The sequence below is a fragment of the Mus musculus genome, chromosome 1 (genome assembly GCF_000001635.26).
Source record: "Mus musculus strain C57BL/6J chromosome 1, GRCm38.p6 C57BL/6J".
In the NCBI taxonomy this organism is placed as follows: domain Eukaryota; kingdom Metazoa; phylum Chordata; class Mammalia; order Rodentia; family Muridae; genus Mus; species Mus musculus.
Window position 1 is genome coordinate 184,858,386 of NC_000067.6, and position 25,602 is coordinate 184,883,987.

General features: G+C 50.2%; 1 protein-coding gene and 1 long non-coding RNA gene across 4 annotated transcripts; one reads left to right on the plus strand and one right to left on the minus strand.

Moving 5' to 3' along the window:
• Positions 1-13,540: 13,540 nt before the first annotated feature.
• C130074G19Rik (RIKEN cDNA C130074G19 gene) lies at positions 13,541-24,651 on the minus strand. Its single transcript, NM_178692.3, has 2 exons — positions 24,301-24,651; positions 13,541-16,042 (listed from the first exon to the last, which is right to left on the minus strand). Exons 1-2 carry the CDS (start codon positions 24,604-24,606, stop codon positions 15,923-15,925), a joined length of 426 nt encoding a protein of 141 aa, NP_848807.1. The 5' UTR covers positions 24,607-24,651; the 3' UTR covers positions 13,541-15,922.
• On the plus strand, positions 19,073-23,896 carry Gm34602. 3 transcript variants are annotated; one of them, XR_003948516.1, is made up of 4 exons: positions 19,073-19,293; positions 19,898-19,967; positions 20,678-20,852; positions 23,521-23,896. It is a non-coding gene; the product is annotated as a predicted gene, 34602 (long non-coding RNA). The 3 variants fall into 3 exon arrangements; XR_003948512.1 differs by having other exon boundaries at positions 19,073-19,967; XR_003948508.1 differs by lacking the exons at positions 19,073-19,293; positions 19,898-19,967 and having other exon boundaries at positions 20,406-20,852.
• Positions 24,652-25,602: the final 951 nt, after the last annotated feature.

Here is a 25,602-nt window from a genome sequence, read left to right on the forward strand (position 1 = left end):
GGTGACAGAGTAACAGATATTGCAGCCAGAATGATCTCACATCCTCAGCCTGTTCTCTTATAGAACCTAGAACTACCAACCCAGAGATGACATCACCCACAGTGGGCTGGGTTCTTGCCCATCAATCATTAACTAAGACAATGCCCTTCAGCAGGAAGTTTTGTTTTGTTTTTCAAGACAGGGTTTTTCTGTGTAGCCCTGGCTGTCTGTCCTGAAACTCACTTTGTAGACCAGGCCAGCTTTGAACTCACAGAGATCCCCCTGCCTCTGCCTCTGCCTCTGCCTCTGCCTCTGCCTCTGCCTCTGCCTCTGCCTCTGCCTCTGCCTCTGCCTCTGCCTCTGCCTCTGCCTCTGCCTCTGCCTCTGCCTCTGCCTCTGCCTCTGCCTCTGCCTCTGCCTCTGCCTCTGCCTCCAGAGTCCTAGTATTAAGGCATGTACCACCTTTGCCCAGCTCCTTCAGCCAGATCTTACAGAGGCATTGAAGTCCCCCCTTTTCAAAGACTGGTTCGTGTCAAGGCGACCTGAACCTACCTAGCCATCATACTGAGTGACTAATGTTCTAGCTTAAGACATGAGAGAGAGAGAGAGAGAGAGAGAGAGAGAGAGAGAGAGAGAGAGAGAACTAAATCTAAAAGAAGCAGAAAGAAGATAGTTATGGAGATTAGATAAATGAAATAGCTGGGCACTCGATCGTGTGTGTTGCTAAGATTGAATGCACCCACTGGGTAAGTGCACTGTCACCTAGCTGCATCACAAGTCCTTTCAGGATGTAAAATACAGGTGTTAAATACAGGTTACTAAATCCTCACAGGCATTCGAGAGTACCATCCAGTCTCCTGGGTTCAGGGATGGCTGAAGATACATATGTGTAACCCAAGAGCAAGTCCTATAGGGACTACTCACTCCTGACCACTTGAACTCCTATTTCTCTAGATGTGGCTCTCTTTCTCCTTAAATGGTGGGTTGGGACAGCTGGTTTTAACCGTCAAATTGGCATAACCTAGAATTTCCTGAGAAGAGAGTCTCAGACTGTCTAGCCCTGGTTGGGCCATGGGCGTGTCTCTTGGGGGATTCTCCCAATTGTCTTAGTTGATTTGGAAAGATGCACCAGCTATTAATAAAGAGAAAGGCTTCAGTTGTCTACACTGCACACACTTGCTCAGGGAGCGTGGCCCCTAGGTAGCCTCCTTTTAACGCAGACCTTGGTCTCTGAAAGCAACAAACCAGTTGCCTTTAAAACCCTCCCCCCTCCTCTCCTTTGTCTCCCCCTTTCTCTCTTTTTTGTTTGCTTTTTGAGAGAAGGTCTTATGTAGCTCAGGCTGGCCTCAAACTTACCATGTGGCTGAGGATAGCCTTGAAACCCTATCCTTAGGCCACTCTCTCCTAAGTGCTGGGGTTGCAGGCATGCCCAACCCCTCCCCCATCCGGCTACACAAGATTTTTTCCAACCAACTTTGGAGAAACCACCCGTGATGGGCCCACAGTTTCTCAAATGGGAAGCACCGTGCTGTGGGAATGCCAGTGGTAAGTCATTTGTCATAGTGCACATCACATGTCATGAGGTAGAGGGGCAGACAGTAGAGGGGAGCCACGTTGAGGCTGAGGACCCAGAGTGCCTGAGGACCAGACACAAGAAAGCCTTTTAGGTTCTACCTAGGAGGAAGGGGTGACCCAGAAAGCAGGGTGAGAGCTACCTGAAGTCTACCTAGGTAGGACCTTATGCACCTCTGTCCACTCAGTTCCTCATTTCAATCCTGAGGAGAGTCCTATCATGTCCTTGAGCTGTCATGAGGGTGATGAACAGACACCAAGCACTCGAAAGACCCTGGGTTGTTCTGAAGGACACACATTCCCCAACACACAAAGCCCTCCTCATCCCAGGTACCAGTGTTCCCTCAGGAGGAGTCACACTGAGCCTTCAAGCAGAGCCCAGTACCAAGAGACATCAGTAGGTTGACTGTGTACAATAAGCTTCTGCCTCCCTTAGGGAGGCTAAGGTCAGGGTCTGGGCCAGTCACGTGACCATCCAAGTGCCAAGGTAAGGATGACAACAAGAAGCCGGAAGCACTGCAGCCACCACAGAAAACCCTGGGCCTTTTCCTCTCGTGCTGCTGGCCCAGCCTAGAGGCATTGTGCACATTAAATAAATAAACAGCAGGCCTGGGCCTCAGCTCAAAGGCTTCACCTCTCTTCCTCCCTGTTGCCAAGCTGCTCCTGCTTTCCCTACTCCTCAGGACACAGGCCAGCCTTTCTTAGTCCCCCTCCCTTTCTGTCAACCCAGTTTAGACCCAGGCTATTCTGGACCCATGGGACTGGGTGGGTTTTCTCAGACCATGTGTGGGATCCCATGGTCACCCCTTCTCCTCTTTAGACCCCATGAAATGTTCACCACCCTGCTAACTGGCTTCTTCCTGGAACGTCAGTTTCCTCCCGCATTATGCCCTGGGCACTCTGGGTTTGCAATCTCAACATGGCTGCCCTCTGCCCTCTGCCCTCCTCTCTGACAGCTCCACGCAGGTCTTCCCTTGCCTGGGTACCTTCCTGTGACTCTCCTATCCATCCTCTGTCAGACTTTGCCCACTCTGCACTTGAAGCTGGATTCACCTCATTTGCTTTGTCCATGGTGACTGCCAGCTCTTTGTCATCTGTCTTTGCCATGACTCTACTAGGAAGCCCACACGGTGAACTAGGTTCCTGTGGGGTCAACACAACCTGTGGCCGGGTGTGGAGTTATGATACCTACTTCCCCAGATGCAGTGCCACAGGGGTTCAGCAAGGGTCCCCAGCAGACACTCACCTTCAGGACATCTGATCAGCTTAGATTCCCAGAAATGCTCAAAGGAACCTCAAATACCTCAGAGGGCCAGTAGTAGAGGGGTCAACATCTGGCCTGCAAGCCCCTCCTCCCAGGACTGTCTACACGGCTCAGGCTTTGTTGAAGTGAAAGGGAAAAGCAATCATATGTATCCATCTCTCTTACTCTGCACTTCATGCTTCTGACAGCAGATGTGTGTGCGCCTTCTCCAGCTGACACCAATAGGTGAAAATCTGGTACTCAGTTGCATGCTGATCTGACTGAGCTGGGATTAGCTCCCTCGGTCTCAGGTGTTAATCCTGAGAGCCTGCCTCCAACCCAGACTCTACTGTAAGCAATAAGTGGTGTATCAGCTGTACTTCTGGTTAACTGGAGATATATATATATATATATATATATTCACTGTTCTCATGACCCTGTGAATCTGAGGAACATGTTTGAAGACTGGGGAAACCACTGGTGCGTGAATTCTTATCTCAGTAAGTGCTGTGTGAAGGTGTGAGTCACCAGACGGATGCTCAGGGTAAGGTTGGAAAGGTCAGCATAGGAACTTCTGTCTCCATGGAACACACCCTTTCAATACATGGCCACATCCCCCAAGTCCCACTCTTCAGGGATTTTTCTAGATGGCATGTCTAATAATTAACTCAATTCAGTCATTGTTCCCTCCCCAGAGAACATGAGTTGGCTCTGACTCATCCAAGTTTCCAGTCTCAGATTTTCCTTTTCAAGACCAACTCCCACCCAGGAGCCTACCCAGAATCACCTTGATACAATGTCTGATGCTCCAGGTACTAAGGAAGTACCAAGGGATACAGAACGCAGTGTCAGACACTCAAGTCACCCTGGAAGTCACATAGGTCTCAGGTTGCCAACATTGGGAACCAGGATCAAATGCCAATTATGAGAACTGAAAATGTTCTTCAAGGGTTCTGGAAATAGCCCAGTGTTTTAGGAGCCCAAGTCGAGTCAGGAATTGAGAGTAGACACCAGTTATACATTTGTAATTATATCATTGCTGTTGTGTAAATGTGTCCTCTCTAAAATGTCAATGGAACCATTAAGAAGTGATCAGGAACAGGGACTGGGTGGGATCAGGTATCTTTTACAAAGGGGCTTCTGCCTCAGCCACATGAAGAGCAAGGGTTATGTCCTCTATCTTAAGGATGACAGCAACAGGTACTAGCTGAGAATCCCTCCCTCTGGGGCTCCGTCAGAGCTTTACTGGCTCTGCCCTCCTTGTTTAAATGTCTGAAGTTATACCTCCTTCAATGCTAGGTCCACAGTGCTTGCCAGACAAGACTCCTCTCCCCTGGTCCCAGGACCCTCAGCCCCAGCTCCCTGGTTCTCATCCCTTGTGGACATCTTGCTGTTGCTGTTGCTGTTGCTGCTGCTGCTGCTGCTGCTGCTGCTGCTGCTGCTGTTGATGCTGCTGCTGCTGCTGCTCCTGCTGTTGCTGTTGATGCTGCTGCTCCTGCTGTTGATGTTGATGCTGCTGCTGCTGCTGCTCCTGCTGTTGATGTCGATGCTGCTGCTGCTGCTGCTGCTGCTGTTGCTGTTGGGTCAAGCCAGACAGCACACAGGACAAATCTCCCAGATTCCCACTGTCAAGCCAAGGAATGCAAAACACAATTCCCACTTCAAAAGGAGTAAGAGAGTTTATTCACATCAAAGTGGCTGTGGGAGTCGGGCGGGGCTCTCTACTGTAGGCTTCAGATATTTTCTGATGACATTCTTAATTTTCAGGTCAACGGAAGCTAGTGGCATGATTAGTTAATAACATATTCCAAAGGTTTTACTGGTAGGCAAAGCGATGTTAGGTCCGATGTAGAGGTGAGTGCTAAATCTGCATTAAAGGAACTAAAGATAGCCCAGGAGAACGCTGGCTTTGGATCTGCAACATCCCCACCCCCTACAATCAGTCTACAGAACTGTCTTCAGAGACCTTCAATCCATTTGGACATACCTAGGACATCTATGAACAAACCCTTGAGATGTAAACAAGGGTCTTGCTCTCTTGTCCAGTGTCCCACACCCCAGCCTGGAGCCCCTGTGACAGCATCACAATTATTCAGAATGATTTCTTCAGTTGGTGCTAGCAGTGACAGAGAGGCCTTGCTGGGAGCTAACTGATGCTCCTGAGCAGGACTGTTTAGTAGAAATGCCCAGGGCCCACCTGCTCTCCATGTTGAACAAAATAAGGACAGGGGTGTGCCAAGGTCTGGTTGAAGAGATGGTTGTTATTGTAAATATGAGGGAGAGTTGCAGCCAGAGGTAACTGGAATTGTCCAGAACAGGGAGGGAAAGCAATAGACTGAAGGTGACCTGCCGTCTGAACTGGGCCAAGAGAGGAGAGCAAGGCAGGGAGAGGGACTGAGGGAGAGGGGAGAGGGGCAGGGAGGGGGAGAGAGGGAGAGGAGAGAGGTACAGGAAGGGGGGGGGGAGGGAGAGGCAACAGATGAGACTGAGAGAGGACCAAGAGAGGAGACAGCAAAGAGAGAGGGTGCCAAGGTAGGGTGTGGCCAGAATGGCTGGGTTCTGCAAGAGTCAGAAGCTGGGGGGATGGAAGCAAAGCCCCTGGGCTGGAGAAATGAAGGGTAGGGGTGGGGTGAGAAAAGCTGAGGGGAGCTACAGGTACTGGGTGAGTCTGGGGGCCAGTGTGAGCTTTAGTGTGCACCCCAGTTAGCAATTTGTTCCAGGTTTCTTTGGGACCTGACTCAGATTTGTATTTGGCACTGAAGGAGAACCAAAACCAAATCTGGCCCTAGATGTGTCCCCAAACTTCCTTTAAAGTAAGTTATAACTTTAAAGTAAGTGGAACTTGGTGGTACACACCTGTAATTCCAGCTCTTAGGAGGTAGAGGCAGGAGGATCAGGTCATCCTGGGAGTTTGAGGCCAGCCTGGGCTATGTAAACTATCTATGGAAAGAAAAACAAAGCGGGAGAGTCGTTATTCATTCTCTTCCTTCCTTTCCTCTTCCCTCTCAGACCCAGCCACACAGGAAGACCTCACAGTGAGACAGGATGGGGCAACACCTCAGACAGTGAAGTTAGGGAGAAGCAAGTGTGGGGAACACACAGGATAGGCCTTGGGATGTGAGGCTGATCAGAAGCAGTGGCCTTCAGTTTGGCCAAAGCCACTGGGGTTTATGAGAGCAGTCCAGCTGAGCAACAGGAGTGGGCGAGCCTGGAGGGGAGGCAGCCTCCCTGGCAGAGTCAGACAGCCCTCCTGCCTGGGAACCTTGGTCAGGATGAAGAATGGGGGCTGAGGATGTCCTCGGGAAGGAGAAACAACAAGGCCAGAAAAACAATGCTAACCGGGCCCCTTGGCGGGCACAGGCTGCCAGGACCGGATTGTATTGTTTTGCTTCCTCCCTGGGGGCCAGCTGAGAGCAGGCTACTGGCTTGCTGATTGTCACAGTGGCCTTGAGAGTATCTTAAGAAGTCATATGGGGGAAAGAATAGGAAGTGGCCACCTAGAAGAGAGCAGATACTTAAGGATCAAAGGACACAAGACTTTGTAGAAGAGGCTGGCAGAGTGTCAGGGAGCTACAGCGAGCTCCACCCCAGCCTCGTTTTGTTCTACAGGGTACTGGGCCCAGAGAGGTACATTCAAAATCACACAGCCAGTGCTTCTCCTGACTTACCAGATCACTTCCTGGAGCTGAGACCAGGTAGACCTGGGGCTTCTCTTTGGGATCAGTTTACTCAAAGTTCCCACTCACACCGGACAGCCTGACAAGTGTCCCAGATGACGCCTCGGCCCAGGGCCTCAGGGAGCCTCCAAATCATGGGCTGCTGTTACTCCATCCCCCTGAAGGTGCATGTCCTTGCCAGAATAGCTCAGGCATGGACAGGCCGGAGCAGGCACACCCACCTCATCCTGGAGGCCAGTCAAGCTTCAGGGCTCAATATGTGCTGGGCTGAGACCTGGGCAGATGGGCACAGCTTCTTCCCTGGCTCAGTCCTGCTTGCTTCTCCTGGGAGGTGGCTTCTTATGTGGCCCTGTGCTAATTTCATGGTGACATGACATAAACTAGAGTCATTTGAGAGGAGGGAATCTCAGATAAGAAAAGGCCTGCATCAATGAGCAATGGTGGTATGTGTCCTTAACCCAAGCACTTGAGAGGCAGAGGCAGGCAGATCTCTGAGTCTGTGGGCAGCCTGGTCTACAGATCAAGTTCTAGGACAGCCAGGGCTACATGGAGAAACTCTGTCTTGACACCCCCTCACCCCAGAATGCTTCCATAAGATTGGGCTAAAGGTAAGCCTGAAGGATGTTTTCTTAATTAGTGATTGCTGGGGAAGGGCCCAGCCCATGGTGGATGGTGCTATCCCTAGGACGGTGGTTCTGGGTTCTATAATAAAGCAGGTTGAGGGGCTGGAGAGATGGCTCAGTCAGTGGTTAAGAGCACTGACTGCTCTTCTGAAGGTCCTGAGTTCAAATCCCAGCAACCACATGGTGGCTCACACCCATCTGTAATGCCCTCTTCTGGTGTGTCTGAAAACTGTGACATTGTACTCACATACATAAAATAAATAAACCTTTGGGTCAGAGCAAGTGGGGCCGGATCGAATTGGGCCAGAGCGAGAAGAAAAAAGTGTCTGAAGACAGCTACAGTGTACTTACATATAATAAATAAATACATCTTTTAAAAAAAGAAAAAGAAAAAGAAAGAAAGCAGGCCGAGGAAGCCATGAGGAGCAAGCCAGTAAGCAATATCCCTCCATGGCCTCTGCCTCCAGGTTCCTGCCCTGTTTGAGTTTCTGTTTTGGTTTCTTCCAATGATGGGCTAAATAAACCTTTTCCTCTGCTTGCTTTTTTTTTTTTTTTTTTTTTGTTACGGTGTTTAGTTGCAACCATAGAAACCCCAACTTAGTCCCCAAATGTCCTCATCAGTCCATGAAACCTCAGAGGGTGACAATGGCAGCTACATCTGATGCCAGGACACACATCCATGCCTGGTCCATTCCACTGCTGCTGGTGAACTCCATCCCGGCATCATCAGGTGGGAGAAGTGGCTTAGTAGCTAAAAGCATTTGTCATCGAGCTTGACAGTCTAAGGGTGGGCTCGGGGCCCCGCATGGTGGAAGGAGAGAACTGACCCCCACAAGCTGTCCTCTGACCTCCACGAGCACACCCTGGTGCACATGCATGCATCTCAAATACATAAATATGAAAATAAAACATCTTAAAATAAACGCACGGCCAAAGGGGCTCCGGGTGGGTAAAGAAAGTGTGTTTCTCGCTTTTTACTCTATTCTGTGGCTGAGTCCGTAGATTGTGGTCCTACTTGTCATCAGAAGTGGATCCCTAGACCCCTCCTGAGCTCCCAGGACCTAGGAAACCACCCTAGGGCTCTCTTCAGCACAGCCTCTTCTGCTTCTCTAGTTACAGATAAGCCAGGTTTGGGTGTCCAGAAATAAGGTCAGCGACAGATGGGAAGGGGTTTAGGGCAAAGTCCTTCCTCATCTGGGTGCCTGGCTGAGGCCAAAAGCCTCAAGCAAACTGTCTGGAGGGATCTGAACCTGTCTCCTGTTGCTCAGAACCCACCCACTCCACACACCTTCTGCTTCCCAGCCTGCTGGTTCTTACACAGAGAGTCACGGGGACGCTCATCCAGACCAGGAACCGGCACCAGGAAGGCAGTTTGTCTTTCTCCTTATTTCCCTCCCTCCCTCCCAAGCTCTGCCTCCACTGAGGTCTCAGCCACAGTCCTTCCTGCCACAGTAGGGGGAGGGGGCAAGGGAAGAGAGAACGGCTTGGAGGGGCAGCTGAGGGAAAGTACAGCGATGTAAGTGTCTGCTTTATTCTATATGCCGAGCTGCTGTGTGTGCGCATGAGCCTGTGCATGAGTGCTGCTTGTGTGCCTCTGTGTATATGTGCTTGTGTGTGTATGCGTGTGCATCTGTGTGTGTGATGCACATATGTGTGGGCAAAGTGCCTATCTTAGTCAGGGTTTCTATTCCTGCACAAACATCATGACTAAGAAGCAAGTTGGGGAGAAAAGGGTTTATTCTGCTTACACTTCCATATTGCTGTTCATCACCAAGGAAGTCAGGACTGGAACTCAAGCAGGTCAGGAAGCAGGAGCTGATGCAGAGGCCATGGAGGGATGTTACTTACTGGCTTGCTTCCCCTGGCTTGCTCAGCTTGCTTTCTTATAGAACCCAAGACTACCAGCCCAGGGATGGCACCACCCGCCATGGGCCCTCCCCTCTTGATCACTAATTGAGAAAATGCCTTACAGCTGGATTTCATAGAGTCGGTTCCTTAAGGGAGGCTCCTTTCCCTATGATAACTGCAGCTTGTGTCACAAAACCAGCCTGTGTCAAGTTGATGCACAAAACCAGCCAGTACAGTGCCTGTGTGTGCATAGGACAGTGTCACAGGACCTCCACAGTGCTGAGCTCCAGGCTCCTGTGCAGCAGGACCCAGCTTTTTGCGTAAGTGCTAGGATCTAAGCTCAGGTCTTCATGCTTACACAGCAGAGTCTTACCCATGAGCCTTCTTTCCAGCTCCTGGATTTGTTGGTTTGGCTTTGTTTTCAGTAGTGAGGAATGGATCCCAGAGTCCTGAGCAGGCAAGGCAGTTCCTCTGCTTCTGAGCTCCCCCTTCGGGGCAGTACAAGGTCCTGAATACACTTTATATTTGTCTTTCCCAATAAGCCTAGGGAGTAGATACTGTTTGCTCTTCTTCACAAAGGAGACAAAACAAACCCTGAAAGTCGGGGAAGTTAGAGAGTCAACAAGGTCACTGGCCTAGAAGATTGGGAGCCAAGTTGTCTAATACCAGCACTGTCCTGTGACACAGGTGACTACCTGCAACCCTGACAACTTGGGTATGTGGCTCCTGGGAATGAAAAGGAGAGCAGAATGGCCAGGCACAGAGCATCAGTGAAGCCAATGGGACACCACCAACTTGACTTGGGTTCACACATCCTTGGCCTGGATTTGAGTCTCACTGTAGTCCTTGACTGTGGCAGGTCAGCAGGTAAACACAGGCAGGCTCGCAGAGAGCAGAGCATGTCAGACTGACTAGTGTGTTAAGTCTCTCCTAGTGTCATCCTAACTGCCCTCAAAACAGTAATGCTACTTGGGATTTGAGGGGGCGGGTCGTGACTGCCTCTAAAGCCCCCCTCTCTCTAGCTTGGCGTGTTGGCTCACATCTGTAATCCCAGCACCTGGGGATAAAGGCAAGAGAGCATTACACATTTGTGAGAGGATCTTGTGTGAAATTCACAGTGAGTTCCAGACCAGCCTGGCCTGCAGTGTGAGACCCTGTCTCAGAAAAGGAAATGTACAAAACCAAGAAACCTCTCTTCCTCCAGGTCTCTGGAGGCATCAGCAATCTCAGAAAAAATGGAAATGAGAAGCAGCAGGCCCGGTCCAGGCTGCGGCCTCTGCCTCTGTGGGTGTTTGTTTGCATATGTGTCTTCCCAAAAGGGACAGCTCCCCGTGCACCAGTGTTCAGAGATGGGACTCTGGGGAATGGTGGAGCCTGAGGACTGGCTTCGTTGGGGGGAAGAGAAGGGTTGAATCACAATGGATATAGTTTGATGGTGTTATTGAAGGTTTGGGGGAGTAGTAGGTAGGGTCCTAGAAGGGTGTAATTTGACCCTACCCAGTCTCTTCTCTCAGCTTTTTGGTTATGATCAAGGTTAAGTGGCTTTTTGCTGCTATGGCCTTCAGTGTTTGTATCTTGCTACAGACCTGAAACTCACAGAGCCATGGACTGAGACCTCTGGAGCTGAAACCAGTCTTGACTCCTTTCTTTATCTTGTTTTCTTGGGACATTTTTTACAAAAACCAAAAAGAAACAAAAAACAAAAACGGAGCAGGACATCTGGACACAGCGTTGCAGCCTTGGAGGGGGCTACATCTCTCGAGTTTTCCTTTTCTTCTTCCTCCTCCTTCTCTAACCCAAATGTAGTTACTGAGAATGAGAGCCACCTGAATGATAAACACCCAGCACGGTCCCAGCACCTCATTTCTGAACTTGAGGTTGTACACACTGACCTGCAGTGTGAGACCCTGTCTCAGAAAAACCAAGAAACCTCTCTTCCTCCAGGTCTCTGGAAGCATCAGGGGCCTCAGGAGAAATGAAAAGAAATAGCTCTCTCCTCTGATCCCTGTGCCCAGATCTGTGGCCAGCAGAGCAGACAGGAGATAAGGCTGGCCCACTGACCCAGTAATATGAAAACAGAGGGGGACACATTCAAGCAAGATTCAAGCAAGATTTTGTGTAAAAGAGTAAGAGTTATGGGAAAGTTTCTGATTAACTTAGGTGGCCCTTTCTTCTAATCAAGCAGTTAAAAAGATACATTTGTAAACAGGTTTCTTTAATGGGCTAGCTCCTGTTTAAAAATCAATGAGGTAAGCACACCACTGGTTTGTTTTGTTTTTTCAATTAAGTTTGACAATTTTATACATGAACACAGTGCTTTCTTTCTTTGTCCAGACAGAGTTTCTCTTAGGTAGTCCTGGCTGTCCGGAACTTCTCTGTGTAGAATAGGCTGACCTGGAACTTACAGAGATCCCCCTGTCTCTGCCTCCAAGTGCTGGGACGAAAGCCCGGCTTGTAGTGCTCCCTGTTCCGGCCACTCCTGTCCTCCACTGGTTCCCTCCTACCCTGTCACCTCCCCACATTCTCTCACCACAGTTTGCCTTTGCAACAACTCTGCACATTTCCCAGAGCAAGCCAAAAATCAAAAATAAGTCTCAATTAGGAGTAAGAGAGTAAGTCCCAGGCGGAAACTATTCACCCTGGCTTTGCAGAGCCAGTGAGGGAGGCGTGGCCCATCATCTCAATTTCTACTCAGTCCTTTGGCTCTGATGTTTATTGAATTAATAATCTACTTATCTGTACACTTATTTACATACTTATGGAAGTCCTGGGGTCTGAACACAAGGCCTTGCCCTCACTAAGCACTGTCATGCTGAGCAACACCCCATCCTGGCTTTGACTGCTTTGAACAAGGTATGTCTATGTGGAGCTCTGTTACCAGGGACAGAAGAGGAACTCACCCGAGAAACATTGTTTTAAGAGGCCAAGTCAGTCCTCAAGGTGCAGAATGGGCTCCCTCTGGAGCTGGAGGCAAAGGTTGGAGCTTGAAGCCCCCAGGGGCTCAGGTTTAGCACAGTCCCTGCCAACAAGTCTTTGTTCTCCTGCCCTGCTCCCCTGCGCCCTGCATGGCTGGTGTTCCTGCCAGGGTTTGGCACTGGGCCCTGTGAGAGATCTTAAGATCTACTTCCCTTTGGCTGGGATGTGCACTGGAGTGATTTGGCTCAAGAACAAACTTTGCCTCCAAATTTAAAAGCAAAATCCAGTATTTATTTCTCCACATTTTTCTAAAAATGATTAAGGGAGCCAGAGGTTCTTCTTCTTAACTCAGGAACCGTTTACCTTTTGGGAAAAACCATGGAGCTCTGAAATACACCCTTGTTAGGGGTAGTGAGGGTGTCCTTCCCCACCCTACACCTTGAACCTGCTCTACATCTCCATTTTATCACAAAATAAACTTCCCAGGAAGCTCTGTTCAAGCTCCAGATACTGTGGGCCTTCCTCAGTTCTCAGCTCTCCTGCAGAAGCAGAACCGGGACCAAGAATCTAAACTCTCAACTGGGATTGCCTAACTCGGGGGTGGTTCTCAACCTGTGGGTCGCGACCCTTTGGGGTTTGTCAAGAGACCTTTTCACAGGGATTGCCTAAGACCAATGGAAAAACACAGATATTTATATTATATTAAGATCCACAGCAGTAGCCAAATCATAGTTATGAAGTCGCAATGAAAATTTTACGATGGGGGGGGTGGTCACCACAACACGATAAACTGTATTAAAGGGTCACAGCATTAGGAAGGTTGAGAACCACTGGCCTAATGGACTACTGAGACATGGTTCCGTGGTCACAGTGACCCCGAGGGTCAAGGTCTGAGTTCAAGTTCTGTTTCTTGGTCACAGATGCCATTTGATACTTCTTTGAGCAGACACGGGTGCTGGGCAGAGAGACAGCGTGCAGGGGTGGGGGAGGGGCATTCCCAGGTAGCAGAGGACTCACTTGTCACCTTGCCTCTCCTGTGCTGGGACAATTGGTGTGTGCTGCCATGCCCAACTCCAGTGGAAGCACTTCACCTCCCTCCCCTGCATGAGGTGAGAATCATGTTCTAAATTCCCCACCCCCACCCCAGGGGATGGAACCCCATGGTAAGAAAGAACTCTGCCATAGATCTTTGCTATCCCCAACAGGCAGAAAATTGTTCCCATATACTTGCATTGCCAGATAATCTGATGGCTAACCAGGACCTAGTGTCTGCTTCATATCTACAGTGAGAATACACTGAGCAGGGGTGTGCGCCAGCATGCCAGTGTGGAGTGACACTCAAGGGCCACCCTGCTGTCCCAGCCTCCCTCCCTGGAGCCCCATTAGGAGAGGCATTTCCCAACCAAGACAGAGACCAGAGGCTCCTTGGCTTGTGGGGAATGCAGTCTTCTGGCTCCACACTGAGGTCAAAGGTTCTGGAAATTTTTCATTTGTAACAGATGGGAAGGGTGGTTCCCACCCTAGAGCCTGTTCTGAGGGATTCTAGAGAATGCAGCCTTTAACACTGCAGGTGTGTGTGTGTGTGTTGGGGGGTGGGGTGCTGGAGCCACCACATTCCCAGGTTCTGCTGGAGCCCCAGCTGTCTCCCTCAGGAGACAGAACAGGGAAGGCACAGCCCTCCACACAGGAAAACCAGACAAGCTGGAACTTTTATTTACAGCAAAGGCAAGGGAGGGATACAGAGGAAGGGGTTGGAAGCCAGTAGTGGGAGAGCTAAGCTCTTAAACTCGGTTGCAGTGGGGTGTGGGCCCTGCTGCTGGACACAAGAGAATAACCAGGAAAAGCGAAGAAGAGCAGTCTGCAGCAGGAACCAAGTTTGCAGGCTGGAAGAACCAGGCTCTCAGAACCAAAAGTCCCACACAGGCGACGATGTGACCACACAGCATGCTCCAGGGGCTGAAGTCCACCTTGCAGCAAACCCCACCGAGTCCCAGGAAAACCCCTGAGAGCTTTTGACTTTGGACGCTTTGAGTTAATTCTTAGCCAGACTTTGAGAGACACCTGGCCAGATGTGCTTTGCTTTGTTGCTTTCACAATTTGGGAGGTGGGGAGGGAGAGACTCCCAGGGGAGGAAGCAACATTGACTCCCAATCCCATCCCTTCCTTGGGCCACACTTCTCCCTACCTGGCTCTCCCTTCTCACACTTCTCCCTACCCGGCTCTCCCTTCTCACACTTCTCCCTTGTTGGCTCCTGGGGGCTCAGCTGTGGTTGGAAGGGGAGGCATCCTGCAAAGCCTCCCATTTCTGTCTCTTTCCAACTAACTGCATGCTGCCCTTTCTCCTATTAACCTCTCCTTTCCCATCCTAGGCCTATCCAGCAAGCATCACTCTGTCACGAGTGTGAATCCATGCACATAGCAGCTAGTGCTACTGGGGCTAAAGCAAGACTATTTCCCAGCTCTAGGGCCTGGGCATATTCAGCAGGGCTGGGTCTAAATGGGCAACTACCACTGTCTTCTGTGCCTGTCTCTCTGTCCATCTTCCTACCCTACCCACCCACCAGTGCCTAATGGTTGGACTCAGTGGGTGAGGTATGAAGACCATGGCTTTCTTTGTGTGCCCCCAGGAAGCCTCAGGCCAACGGGCTGACCCGGATCCTGCAGAGTGGTCCCAACACCTTCTCTGGATCTGGAATATTCGAGAAGCAAAGTTGGAATCTTGGCCTCTGTGAGGTACTTTAAAAACAATTGTGACCCATGCCAGTTCAACTTTTAAGGGTTTCTTCTCCACTTCTCCCAGCATTCCGTGGTTGTCTACAAATGATGCTCGGTGTGTGCCAAGCCTGGGACTCTTGCTTACACTAGTCTTTGAATCCAAGTGAGATGTAGGCCTAAGAGGGATGAACCCAACCACCATGGTGACTCTGGTCCTCCCAGCTTCCTCTAGTCCTATACACAACCAGCCCAGCCCTCCCAAGAAAATCCCCATCGCAAACCTAGGTCCCAAACTCCATCACTTTTCCAATGTTGTTCTTGGCCTTTCTTCATGCCTGTCTCTTACTTACCATTTCCTCCTCTAAATATACATGTCAGTTCCCATTCAGAGTCTGTCTGTCTCTGTCTCTGTCTGTCTCTCTGTCTGTCTCTGTCTCTCCCTTCCCCTCTCCCTCTCCTCAATCAAATGGGGGACTTGGGCACCTGTTGCAGTGAACTGGTGTGGCTTGCCACATCTGCAGGAGTCCTGACAGCTCAGATCACAATAGCTGGCCCAGACCTTCCAATAGCACCTGTTGCAGCCTCCCAGCCTGCTTCTGGCCCTGACCTCCCTCCCTCCCTTCCTCCCTCCCTCCCTCCCTCCCTCCCTCCCTCCCTCCCTCCCTCCCTCCCTCCCTCCTTGCCAGCTGCATGCTTATGTAGGTGGGTGAAAATGATACACTTTGATCTTCTTTCAATTGTCCCCACACAGCTGTGAGTACACGTTACAAAGCATCATAGTCTTTAAAGATGGTTTCCTTCCTTCTTTCTTCCCAAACCCGTAATTAAACTCCCAGATGACAGTCCGAGTGGAGAAAAGAGATGGGGGAGATAGACTTCTGAAACAAACAGCTCTCTCGCTGTATTCAGTGAAAGAATCAAGGAAGGTCAAGGCTAGTGCCGTCAGCTCCCCAACCTTTTCAGAAACTAGCAACCTTCACATCAGAGGTCTGTGTCCTCCTCCGGCAAATTCACCCACTATCTGCATGGCTCAGACCCCAGACCTGCCATGGGCCTGCCTGCGTGTATCCCCGAAAGCCTCTAACTAGCACAGGAAGCAAACTAATCCTAACCCCAACCTGACCTTGGCCCAATTCTCTGCAGAACTGACTCCTGGATCCACCCAAGTCCATGACTGGCTCAGCGAATGAGCGGGGACGGCTCGTGCCTCACAGTCAACCAGTTCAACAATAGCACACGAAGCAGGGTTCCTCTTCTGACTTCCCACGAGTCTGAGTCTGAAGTGCCGGTGGATTCACACTGTCCCCTGGGCAGAAGCATTCTGGTGTCACCTGCCCCTGCGGCTCTGGTTAGCGCACAAAGGACACCACGCTGGTGGCCACTCCAAATGGGGCGGAGTACGCTGCGGCAAATCCTTGCAGGCCAATGACAATGTACCGGCATCCTTTGCTGATGGCCTTCCCAAAATTCTATTTTCAGGAAGAGAAAAACAAAAGTTAGGTGAGGCAAAAGTTAGGTGTTGATTCTTCCACGGGTCATCGTGACGCACACAGAGAATCGTGTGCCCTCGTGTATCCAGCAATCTATCGAGACCCAGTGTCTTCACATCTGTAGCGCCCCAGGTCCCGACCCCTGCTCAACAGGCATCCTCCTTGCACAGCGTGTGGAAACACAGTACATTTCCAGATAATTTGCGAGCCTCCTTAATAACAGAATGGAGGCTGCCAGCTCCAGAACTAAAATGCCTTTGTTGTTTTAAACTAAGACTAGCCCCACAGCCAGGGCCAGAGGCGGGTCGAATTTTCCTTCAGGCATGCTGTCAGACAGCCCAGCTGGCCCTTCCTATGTACCATGTCCCTACTCTGGTCTAACCCACACTTTTGTAACCCGGAAGCCTTTTTATGTTTCCTGAACAATCTGACATTTGTTGAGGGTAAGGACCAGGCAACATTTTCTGTCTTCTGTTCCTCCGTGGTAAGGGTGCTGCCGGGAGAGGGGACATTTCCAGGGAATCAAATGAAATCACATCAAAACTTTGAGACCACTGATGGCCAGCATCTACTGCGCTGTGGTCCCCAGTAGTCCTCTTCCCACCTCCAAACTCTGTTGTCATTCTTAGTGACTTTGACATCCATGTAGCCAACCAGAACCTTCTCTCACACCTCTAAGCTTTCAACCCTGTGATTTTTCTGAATACAGAACACACAGCCTGGTTCCACTGAAGATCCCTGATCCCAATTACAAGAGGCACCGCGATAACCAGTGCTACCTGGTGAAGCCAGCCCGCGTGCCCAGGCGGCCTGATCTCTCTTTTGGATACACCCCCAACCTCAGAGTCCAGGGTCTTTATTGCCTGAATTACATATCCTTGGAAAATGTGTTCATCTTCGCCCATTGCCTCCAAGCCCAGTGCTCTGGCTCCCGGCAACCCCCACCCCCGCATCCCTCCCCCTAAAGTTTAACCATGGTTCGGAATCAGCCCGTTTTCTCTGGTCTTCCCCACACTTGTGCTTGGCTCTTCTCCATCATTCCTCACTTTCTCTTCTCCAGTAGCATCCTTCTCCTCCTCTCTGTCAGCCCATCTCTTAGCCTGTACCACCCCAGGGGTCACCTTGATACTATTTCCTGCCCAGTGTCTCTGCTCTCTGAGTGAAAAAGCCACCAGACACTGACTGCAATCCACACTTCTTCCCTGGCATACCGGCTGCTCCCACGCCCATCCAGGGACTGCCTGGTCAAGGATGCATGCCTACAACCTCCATGTTGCCCGATTCACAGAGGGATGTCTTTCCCCTCCCAAGGCTCTCAGGGGCTCAGTCTGTGATCACTTAACCCCAGCTTCTCCCCGTTCTCTCCTACCTCTCGGGGTGCTCCTCCTAAACTCTCTCCGCTCTCCGATGATTTTATCTTGCAGAGTCTGAATCACTGAGGTTTTTGTTCCTCAATCCTGGACCCGCTTCTGCTCTCTGCCTAGAACACCCGAGACTTAGAATGTATCATCTTAGGTGCTAGTAGCTCTTCTGCTCAGATTCATGCATTCAGCTCTCTGTTCAGGGTGTCCATGTTTTGATACCCCACAATTCCTCGGGCACTGAAGCAAGCTGGTCTAACTCAGGTAACTGCTACATCGTAAAGGGATCAACAAGAAGCACTGGGAACTCCCAACACTTGGGAGGCAGAGGCAGGCAGATTTCTGAGTTCGAGGCCAGCCTGGTCTACAGAGTGAGTTCCAGGACAGCCAGGGCTACACAGAGAAACCCTGTCTTGAAAAACCAAAAACCAACCAAACAAACAAACAAACAAAAACAAAAACAAAAACAAAAACAAAAACAAAAAGACGAAGAAGAACTGGGAAGTTACAGATCTTTGAGCTCATATGGCCAGTATGGCACAGAGCTGAATCCTCCCCCAGATAAATTTGGCTTCAGAGCCCAAGGCCTTCACCCCATGTTACACTTTTCTGTCTAATGAAGGAAGTCTATAAGTGACTATGTGCTCACAGCCAGGAGTGATTTCCAATCCCATCCCTTCCTCAATGCTCCTTGGCCTCAGTTTCCTTGTCTGTAAAATGGGAATACATAGTAGCCTTTTCATGTGGTAAAGAGGGTCAAGAAGTTCCTTCCTTCCTTCCTTCCTTCCTTCCTTCCTTCCTTCCTTCCTTCCTTCCTTCCTTCCTCCCTCCCTCCCTTCCTTTCTTTCTTTTTTATCCTTTTGGGACAATTTTTTTCAAGGGGAGGACTGAGAGCAGTGCACATGCAGCAGGCAGGCTAGTGCCCAGCCTTTCCAGAGAACAAGGACTTCTCTTTGCTACAGAGCAACTTAGGTTTGTGGTGGCAATATAGCAGTCTGACATACTTATTTCTCAGCACACTTTCATTTCCCTTTTACATTTATCTATTTATTCATTTATTTATTATTTTTGTGAAAGGATCGAGCTCACCCAGTGGCTGAGCTGGCATGGAACATACCATGTAACCCAGGCTGGCTTTCAACTCCTATCGATCCCCCTGCCTCAGCTCACTCAGTGCTAGGATTGTAGATGAGGGCCACAACGTCTGGCTAGGAAAGTTTCTAAAGGGCATACAGACTTGTTTATCAGTTTTGTCCTGAGTTTTCCACAGCATGGATGGCAGAGTCCCATACCTGTAGATACGCCCAGCCTGTAGAGAGTCTTTCCCTGAGTTCCTTTCTAGGTCATGGCAAGTTTTGGAAGAAACTGGTGCATCTATGTCTTCTCAACACTATTTTTTTTCCATTTCTCAAAGAGGAGGAGGAAGAAAGAGTTTTATGAATAATGTAGTTATTATTAAAACACAAAAGTAGAGTTCAATTTGTTTTACTCTTTCAGAGAGAGAGGTGTTGAAAAGAGTCAGTGGGAGAATTTCACATGTTTGAAACAACAAATGCCACGTCCCTGGGAAATCATCTCAGCCAACACTGTCCTTTACAGTCGGGGGAGGGGGGGGCTGCTAGATAGCTCTAACTGCATCTCTGTCAACACACAGCTTTGAGAAGAGACTTAACTATCACACCAGTGCTATTCAAGGGAACAGACTTGGTGCCAGGCTAGCCCACCAGATTCACACCTTACTTTCAGAGCCTGTGACTATATTTTCCTGGAATGGTAAGAAGGACTTTGGCAGTATGAGTCAGCTAAGGTTCTTGAGATGGGAGGATCCCTGGGGCCTCCTGAATACTCAGCAAAAAGTGGCTCTACCTGGTAAGTACCCTAATCAGAGGGATGCAGGGGGAGTCAGGCAGAAGATGGAAGGAAGAGAGGGAAGGAGGAAAAGACTAGGGGTGAGGGGTGATGGTGGTGGGGCACTACTGGCTTTGAAAGGAAGGAAGATGGTCTCTGGATCTGCAAAGAGCCATGAAGGAACAGCCTTGATGACTGTAGAAGACATGGCAGCCAGTTCCCAATGGTGCTGGGGACTCCTTGTCCCTCTGATTTAGAAGAAACCATCTCTTCACAGAGGTCAGTCCTTCTGTTGGGCTGCTCTCGGGTCTGGTGCCAACCTGAGGCAGGTGGTCAGCTATAGATCTGAGTGGATGAGAGCCTACCCCTCAAAGGGCCATAGTTCCAGGACCTCAGCCAGGTGCCCTGGTACCTAGAACTTCCACATGGCTTAATTTATTGGCTGTGGATACTGCCTGCTATGGGTGTTGGTAAGGTAAGGTGTGGTGTGTGTTGGGGGCAGGATCAATGTCCATTGTCTTCCTAAGTTACTCTCCATCTTATTGATTTATTAGAGACAGGATCTCCCTCTATATATGAGTTCACAGATTCTCCTACCCGGTCGCTTTCCTCTTCATCTCCACAGCACTGGAATTATATGTCTGTGTCTTTTACTGGGTCCTGGTGGCTAAAGCCTGGGTTCTCATGCTCACTTGGTAAGCACTTCCCCCAAACCAGCCTCTTTTCTTGTTGTTGTTGTTTGGTTGATTGGTTAGTTTTTATCCTCCCGAACCCCTGCCAAGACAGGGTCTCCCTGTGTAGCCCTTGCTGGCCTTGAACTCAGAGATCTACCTGCCTCTGCCTCCTGGGATTAAAGGTGTGTGCCCACAATGCTCAGTCGATGCCCTCGTTAGCATCAGAGTGAGACAGTTTGAGGAAGCCATGCTCAGAGTCACAGGCCGTTGGACACAGGCAGCTTGAACATCTGGTAGACCAGCTTTTGGCCCCTACTTTAAAGAGGACATTTCTCCTACTCCTCCCACCCCCTTTTTGTGGCCTGGTCAAACCTAGATCTTGGTACATGCTAAGCAAGTGTTATACTAGCTAGCTCCATCCTCAGTGCTCACGGGTTGGTTTGGTTTGGTTTGGGTTGGTTTGGTTTGGGTTGGGTTGGGTTGGGTTGGGTTTTTTTAGGGTCTTACTCACTGTGTAGCCCAGGTTGACCCTGAACTCCTTCCTGACCCTCCTACATAACTAATCCCACACTTTCTGTTTTACCCTCAACCTTGTCTCTTAGCTTACTGATTAACACGACTTAGTTCTTTCTCTCACCACACTTCTCCCGTGCCTCTCAAGGGTGCCTGCAAGGGCGGGCTATGACTTTCAGCTAAGTTCTGAGGTATGTTCCATTCTTTCTCACCCACAGCTCTGCAGAGGAGGGGGGTCAGTCAGGCCAGCCTTCCTCCCCCTCCTTCCCAGCTCTTCGGCTGTCTGACTGTGTAGCCTCAATCCCTTCAACTCCAGTCTCCTTCACTGCAGAGAGGGCACAACCGCAGCCTCCCAAGATTGCTGCGGGGGCTGAGGCATGAAACATAAAGAAGGTAACAGCTATCCAGCCTCAGGAGGAGCCCCTCCTTTCCCCAGTGCCCCGCAGACAGCACTTAAACAGCAATATGTGCACCGTAGGAATGCAATTATTCCGTTACAATCAACTGGGAACATTGGTCTCTACAAGAGGCCTAAGCACAAAGACTTCCAGAAAGCCAGACCAGAGCAGCGAGGCCTGGCCCCTGGGTAGGACCAGGCTGGTGGGTGGGTGGGGCAGCAGGGGAGAGAGCCTGCTCTTTCATGTTGCACAAAAGCCAGCAACTTTCCTTAAATAGAAGCAGGAAAGGGCTCGTGTGAAGGGTCTGAGAAGTTAACAGGAATGGAACTAAAATCACATTCCATAATAGCCAATAACTGGAGCTGTTCATTTTTAAAAGAAAACCTTGCCTGGCAACTGAGAGGGTGCAGGTCACCTCCCATCTTCCGCAGGAGCCTTGGCTGTTCTCATGGCTTTGCAGGGAAAGGGGTTCCATGGTTGTCTTTCTTCTTGTTGAAGCCGGGTACCCTCTCAGCTGGCCTGAGAAAGTACAGGCCAAGACGACCCCTTTGACTCCTCACTTGGGGCTGTAATCTCATCTAGACTTCTTGGGTCTACTGAGCTAGTGCATAAGATTCCAGAACCTTCCCATAGCTCCCTTCTCTCCATCCTAGCCAAAAAAACAAAACAGAACAAAAAAACCCTTTCCATGTCAAAAATCTCTGTCTCTGTCTCTCTCTCTCTCTCTCTCTAACACACACACACATTCACACACACACATTCATATAACCTAAAATCAACCAGTTTGCTGGAGAGATGGCTCAGCAGTTAAGAGCTTTGACTACTCTTTATAGAGGACCTGAATGAGTTCTCAGCACCCACATGGTGGCTCAGACCATATGGAATTCCAGTTCCAAGGGAAGCAATGCCCTCTCCCGGTCTCTGTGGACATTAAGACAAGTGGCACAGACATACATGTAGGCCAACGCACATATACATATTTAAATAAATGATTTTATAAAGTGAAACAGTGGTGGTCCCCAGACGTTGTAAGGTTCTATATCGAGTTCCCAGACATTCTTATCCCAGAAGGAAACCACAGACCCAGGAGACCTCTCTCTGCCTCTGCCGAGTCCCTAAAAATCACCCAGCTACGTCCTGTCTAGATTTTTGTAGAAAAATGTAGTTCATGTAAAGGGAATCATGGAAACCGTATATAACCCTGGGTCTGGCTTTCCTAATACCATGTTGAAGCACGATGTGGCAGCAACCAACACGATAGCTTCTTACTGTGGCTATTGAACGTCCGTGGTGTGTCTCACCCACATTGTTGGTTCATCTGCTCATAGATACTTGGAACATTTTCATCTTTTGGCCATTGGTGATACTTCTGCAAACGTGTGTAAAACTATTTACTTCACAAAGATTTATGAGGGCAAAACACCCATACACGTGAAACACTAAAATATAAGAATATTTGCTTGGGTAGCTGTTTTCAATTTTTGTTTTAAAGCGAGGGTCTTGTGTATCTGTAGCCCAGAAACTCTCTAGGGTAACCAAAAATTACTTTGAACTATTTTTACAAATTTTGCTTTGTTTTGTATTTTTGGGAGAGGGGTTCTCTGTGTGGCCCTGGCTCTCCTGGAACTCACTTTGTAGACCAGGCTGGCCTCAAACTCAGAGATCCACCTGCCTCTGTCTGAGTGCTGGGATTAAAGGCGTGCACCACCACCACCCAGTTATTTTTCCAAAGATTCCAAGTTACATTTATTTAATGCATTTAGTGTGCATGCATATGTGTGCACATGTGCTACCAGGTGCACATGGTCAAGTGCAGTTTGTTGGAGTCAGTTTTGGAAGGTTCTGGGGATTGAACTCAGGTGATTCGGTTTGGCCGTGAGCAGCCTTACCCACAGAGCCAGATCTTGGGCTCTGATTTTCTTGCCTCCTCTCCCAAAGTTCTGGGATTGCAGGTGTGTACCACTATTCCTTGTTTATATACCTCAAGAGTTCCAACCAGGACTTCAGGCATGCTAGGCCAGCACCCAACCACTGAGCCCCAGCCCAGCCTTCTATTTCATTTGTTTGTTTGTTTATAGACAGGGTTTCTGTGTGTAGCCCTGGCTGTCCCGGAACTTGCTGTCAGAGATGATCAGACTGCTTATGCCTCCCCAGTGATGGGATTTAAGGTGTGCGCCACCACTGACCGACTGACTTAGTCTTAGAATAGCCATCCTAACGAGCGGAGTCTAGTACCTCAGTTTCAGCCAGGATGAGCTCTTGTTAATAGGATCTTGTCATACAGCCCAGGCTGGCCTTGTATTATCAACCATCCTGTCCCTTCCTCCAGAGTATCTGGGATTACAGCTGTGGGTTTCCTAGCTTTTACTTCATATTGAAGCCTTGGCTTCTTTCCTGCCCAGTGTCCATGTCAGGGCGATTTGAAAGCGTCGCTGTCTTAATTTGCCTCGCCCAGATAAGTAATCGCTAATACACTGCTAAGAAGTGAGGGACCAGGGTGCCCCAGCTCTGCCACCTCTCCCTGGGGGTGGGGGTGGCTATCTCCCCTCCCACTATTTGTACCTCTAGTGTATGCACAATGCCTGGCACAGAGTGGTCACCCCCAAAACATCTCTAAATGCCAGCTACCAACTAAGAAACCTGTGTCCTCTATTCACTTTCAGATGGCTTCCTTACTCCCAAAAGCCCTACTTCACTTCAACAACGCATGTTATCATTGCCTGCTTGTGAGGAAGCTCCGGTCATATCATTCAGAATGATAAACTAAACTCCTGGCAAGGGACCGAATGTCTCGGGTATGATGAAGGTCACCCACTGAAGACTACCTGGACAATAATTCCGAGAGTTCAGAGGACTTTGGTCAGAACAAACACAAGCAATGAGTTTTGTGATTCCCCTCCACTCCAACTCCCTCCCTAGCCCTGTCTAGGTCAGAGCACCTAGAAACCATAATCATGTGCCCTGAAAACGAAACTCATTCGGTTCCCCATCCATCCTTCCTTTGGCTCTCCCACCAAAGTAAAAAGGCAGGCCGAAGAACATCTGAAGTCCCGGGGTGCAGAGATTGTTGATCAGAGAAGGGGGAGGGGTAACAGGTTCTAGGTATGTACTGGCTGAGTTAGCAGGCCCCGCGCGGGTTAACCCCGGGGTCTAGGACTGAATCACCTAATATTCTCCTGTGGCGGGGTGCCCCAGAGAGAGTGCGGGAAATAGGTGGACCTAGACTGCAACTTCGCAGCTGGGTCCGGGGCTCAAGTCAACTAACCTCACCATGGCTTCAGCATTACCATCAGCTCCAACTGGGAGCAAGGGTCCTGCCCGCGCGCTCAGCTACACACCCTCCTAGTGATGGTCCCGGAGGCCAGCGGGGATGCGGGCACAACTCCACCCAGCGCGACTCCCGGTTCTGTCTGGATCAGGGCGGCCGGGCCGTGGGGACCTACCTTGCCGTACTTCTTCAGTTTTCGCCGGTACCTCTTCTTGGGCTTGTCGCCTGGCGCGGGCTCCTCCAGGGAGTCGTAGCGCTCAGGCAGCGCAGCCAGGTGCACCCTGCGTGCGCTCGGAGTCCCCGCGCGCCGCCCGCCCTCTTCGCGCTCACAGTCCGGGCTCGCCGGGTCCTCGTCCTCGCCCTCCAGGTGCTCCACGATGGCATCTGTCTCCTCGTCACCGGCGCGGCGCGATCGCCCCAGGGGCCTTCGGCCCACTAAGCTGCTCGCCGCCTTGCTTCGGAGCCGGGCGCCCACCGTCATGATGCCGCCGAGCTCTGGAGAAGGGCCCAGGCTATGAGGCAACCTTTGCTCCACGCTCCGCCCGGCTCCTGCCCCTGCGGACCGCCCCGGCCCTGTGCGCTCCGGGAACCAGAGGTCGCAGCACACCCATGCGGTGGGGTCCAGGATTACGGGGGCAGACGTAAAAGGCTTTCCGGAGAACCCTGCAGCAGAAACCATTGCTCAGGGTAGGCAAGTTCAGCTGTACTGGGAACAGACTCCAAACAACAGACCTACTACGGGTGCGGGCATTTAAAACTAGCAGGGTGTGGTGGCACACACCTTTAATCCCTGCGTTTAATCCCAGGCTGAGGCTGGTGGATCTCTGAGTTCAAGGCTCACTTTGGTTCACAGAGCAAGTTCCAGGATAGCCAAGGCTACAAAATAACAAACAAACAAATGGTAGAGATGGTATTGGTGAAGATTCCTCAGTGCTGGTGTGGACATGTTGACAGGGTCATGAAAATATTATATTCAGACCTGGGGATGTAGCTCAGTTGGGAGAATGCTACCTAGGCATGCCCGAAAGTCCGGACTCCATCCCCAGTGTCACAGAAGCCCCATCAAGGTGGCACATGCTCCGAACCTAGGAAGTGGAGGCAGAAGGATTAGGGGTTCAAGTTGACCACAGCGAGTCTGAGGTCCAGCCTGGGCTACATGATGCTCTGAATCAAACACAAGCAAGAAGCGCAGGGTAAGAAAACGTTAAAAATGTCTTCCCAACATTCACATGCCTGATGATCAGCATTTCTGTCTCCCATCAAAACATTCCATACATACTTACAACTAAGTAAAGGGTGGAGTCCGTCCTTGGAAGCTGAGCAGGCGTTTAGACAACGTGTGTTCTTGGCAGTGGAACCTGAACAACAGCCATCAAGCCCAGTGTGTGTATGTGTGTGTGTGGGGGGGTCTCACTCCACATTATAGGAAGGAGAGATGAGATCGGTTTTTATAGAAATCAAGTAAGTGGTTTCTTTG

Coding starts and splice junctions, on each gene's coding strand:
- C130074G19Rik (NM_178692.3), bottom strand. CDS start 24,606: ATGACGGTGGGCGCCCGGCTCCGAAGCAAGGCGGCGAGCAGCTTAGTG. Junction 16,043..24,300: donor AACTGAAGAAGTACGGCAAG/GTAGGTCCCCAC, acceptor TCCTGAAAATAG/AATTTTGGGAAGGCCATCAG.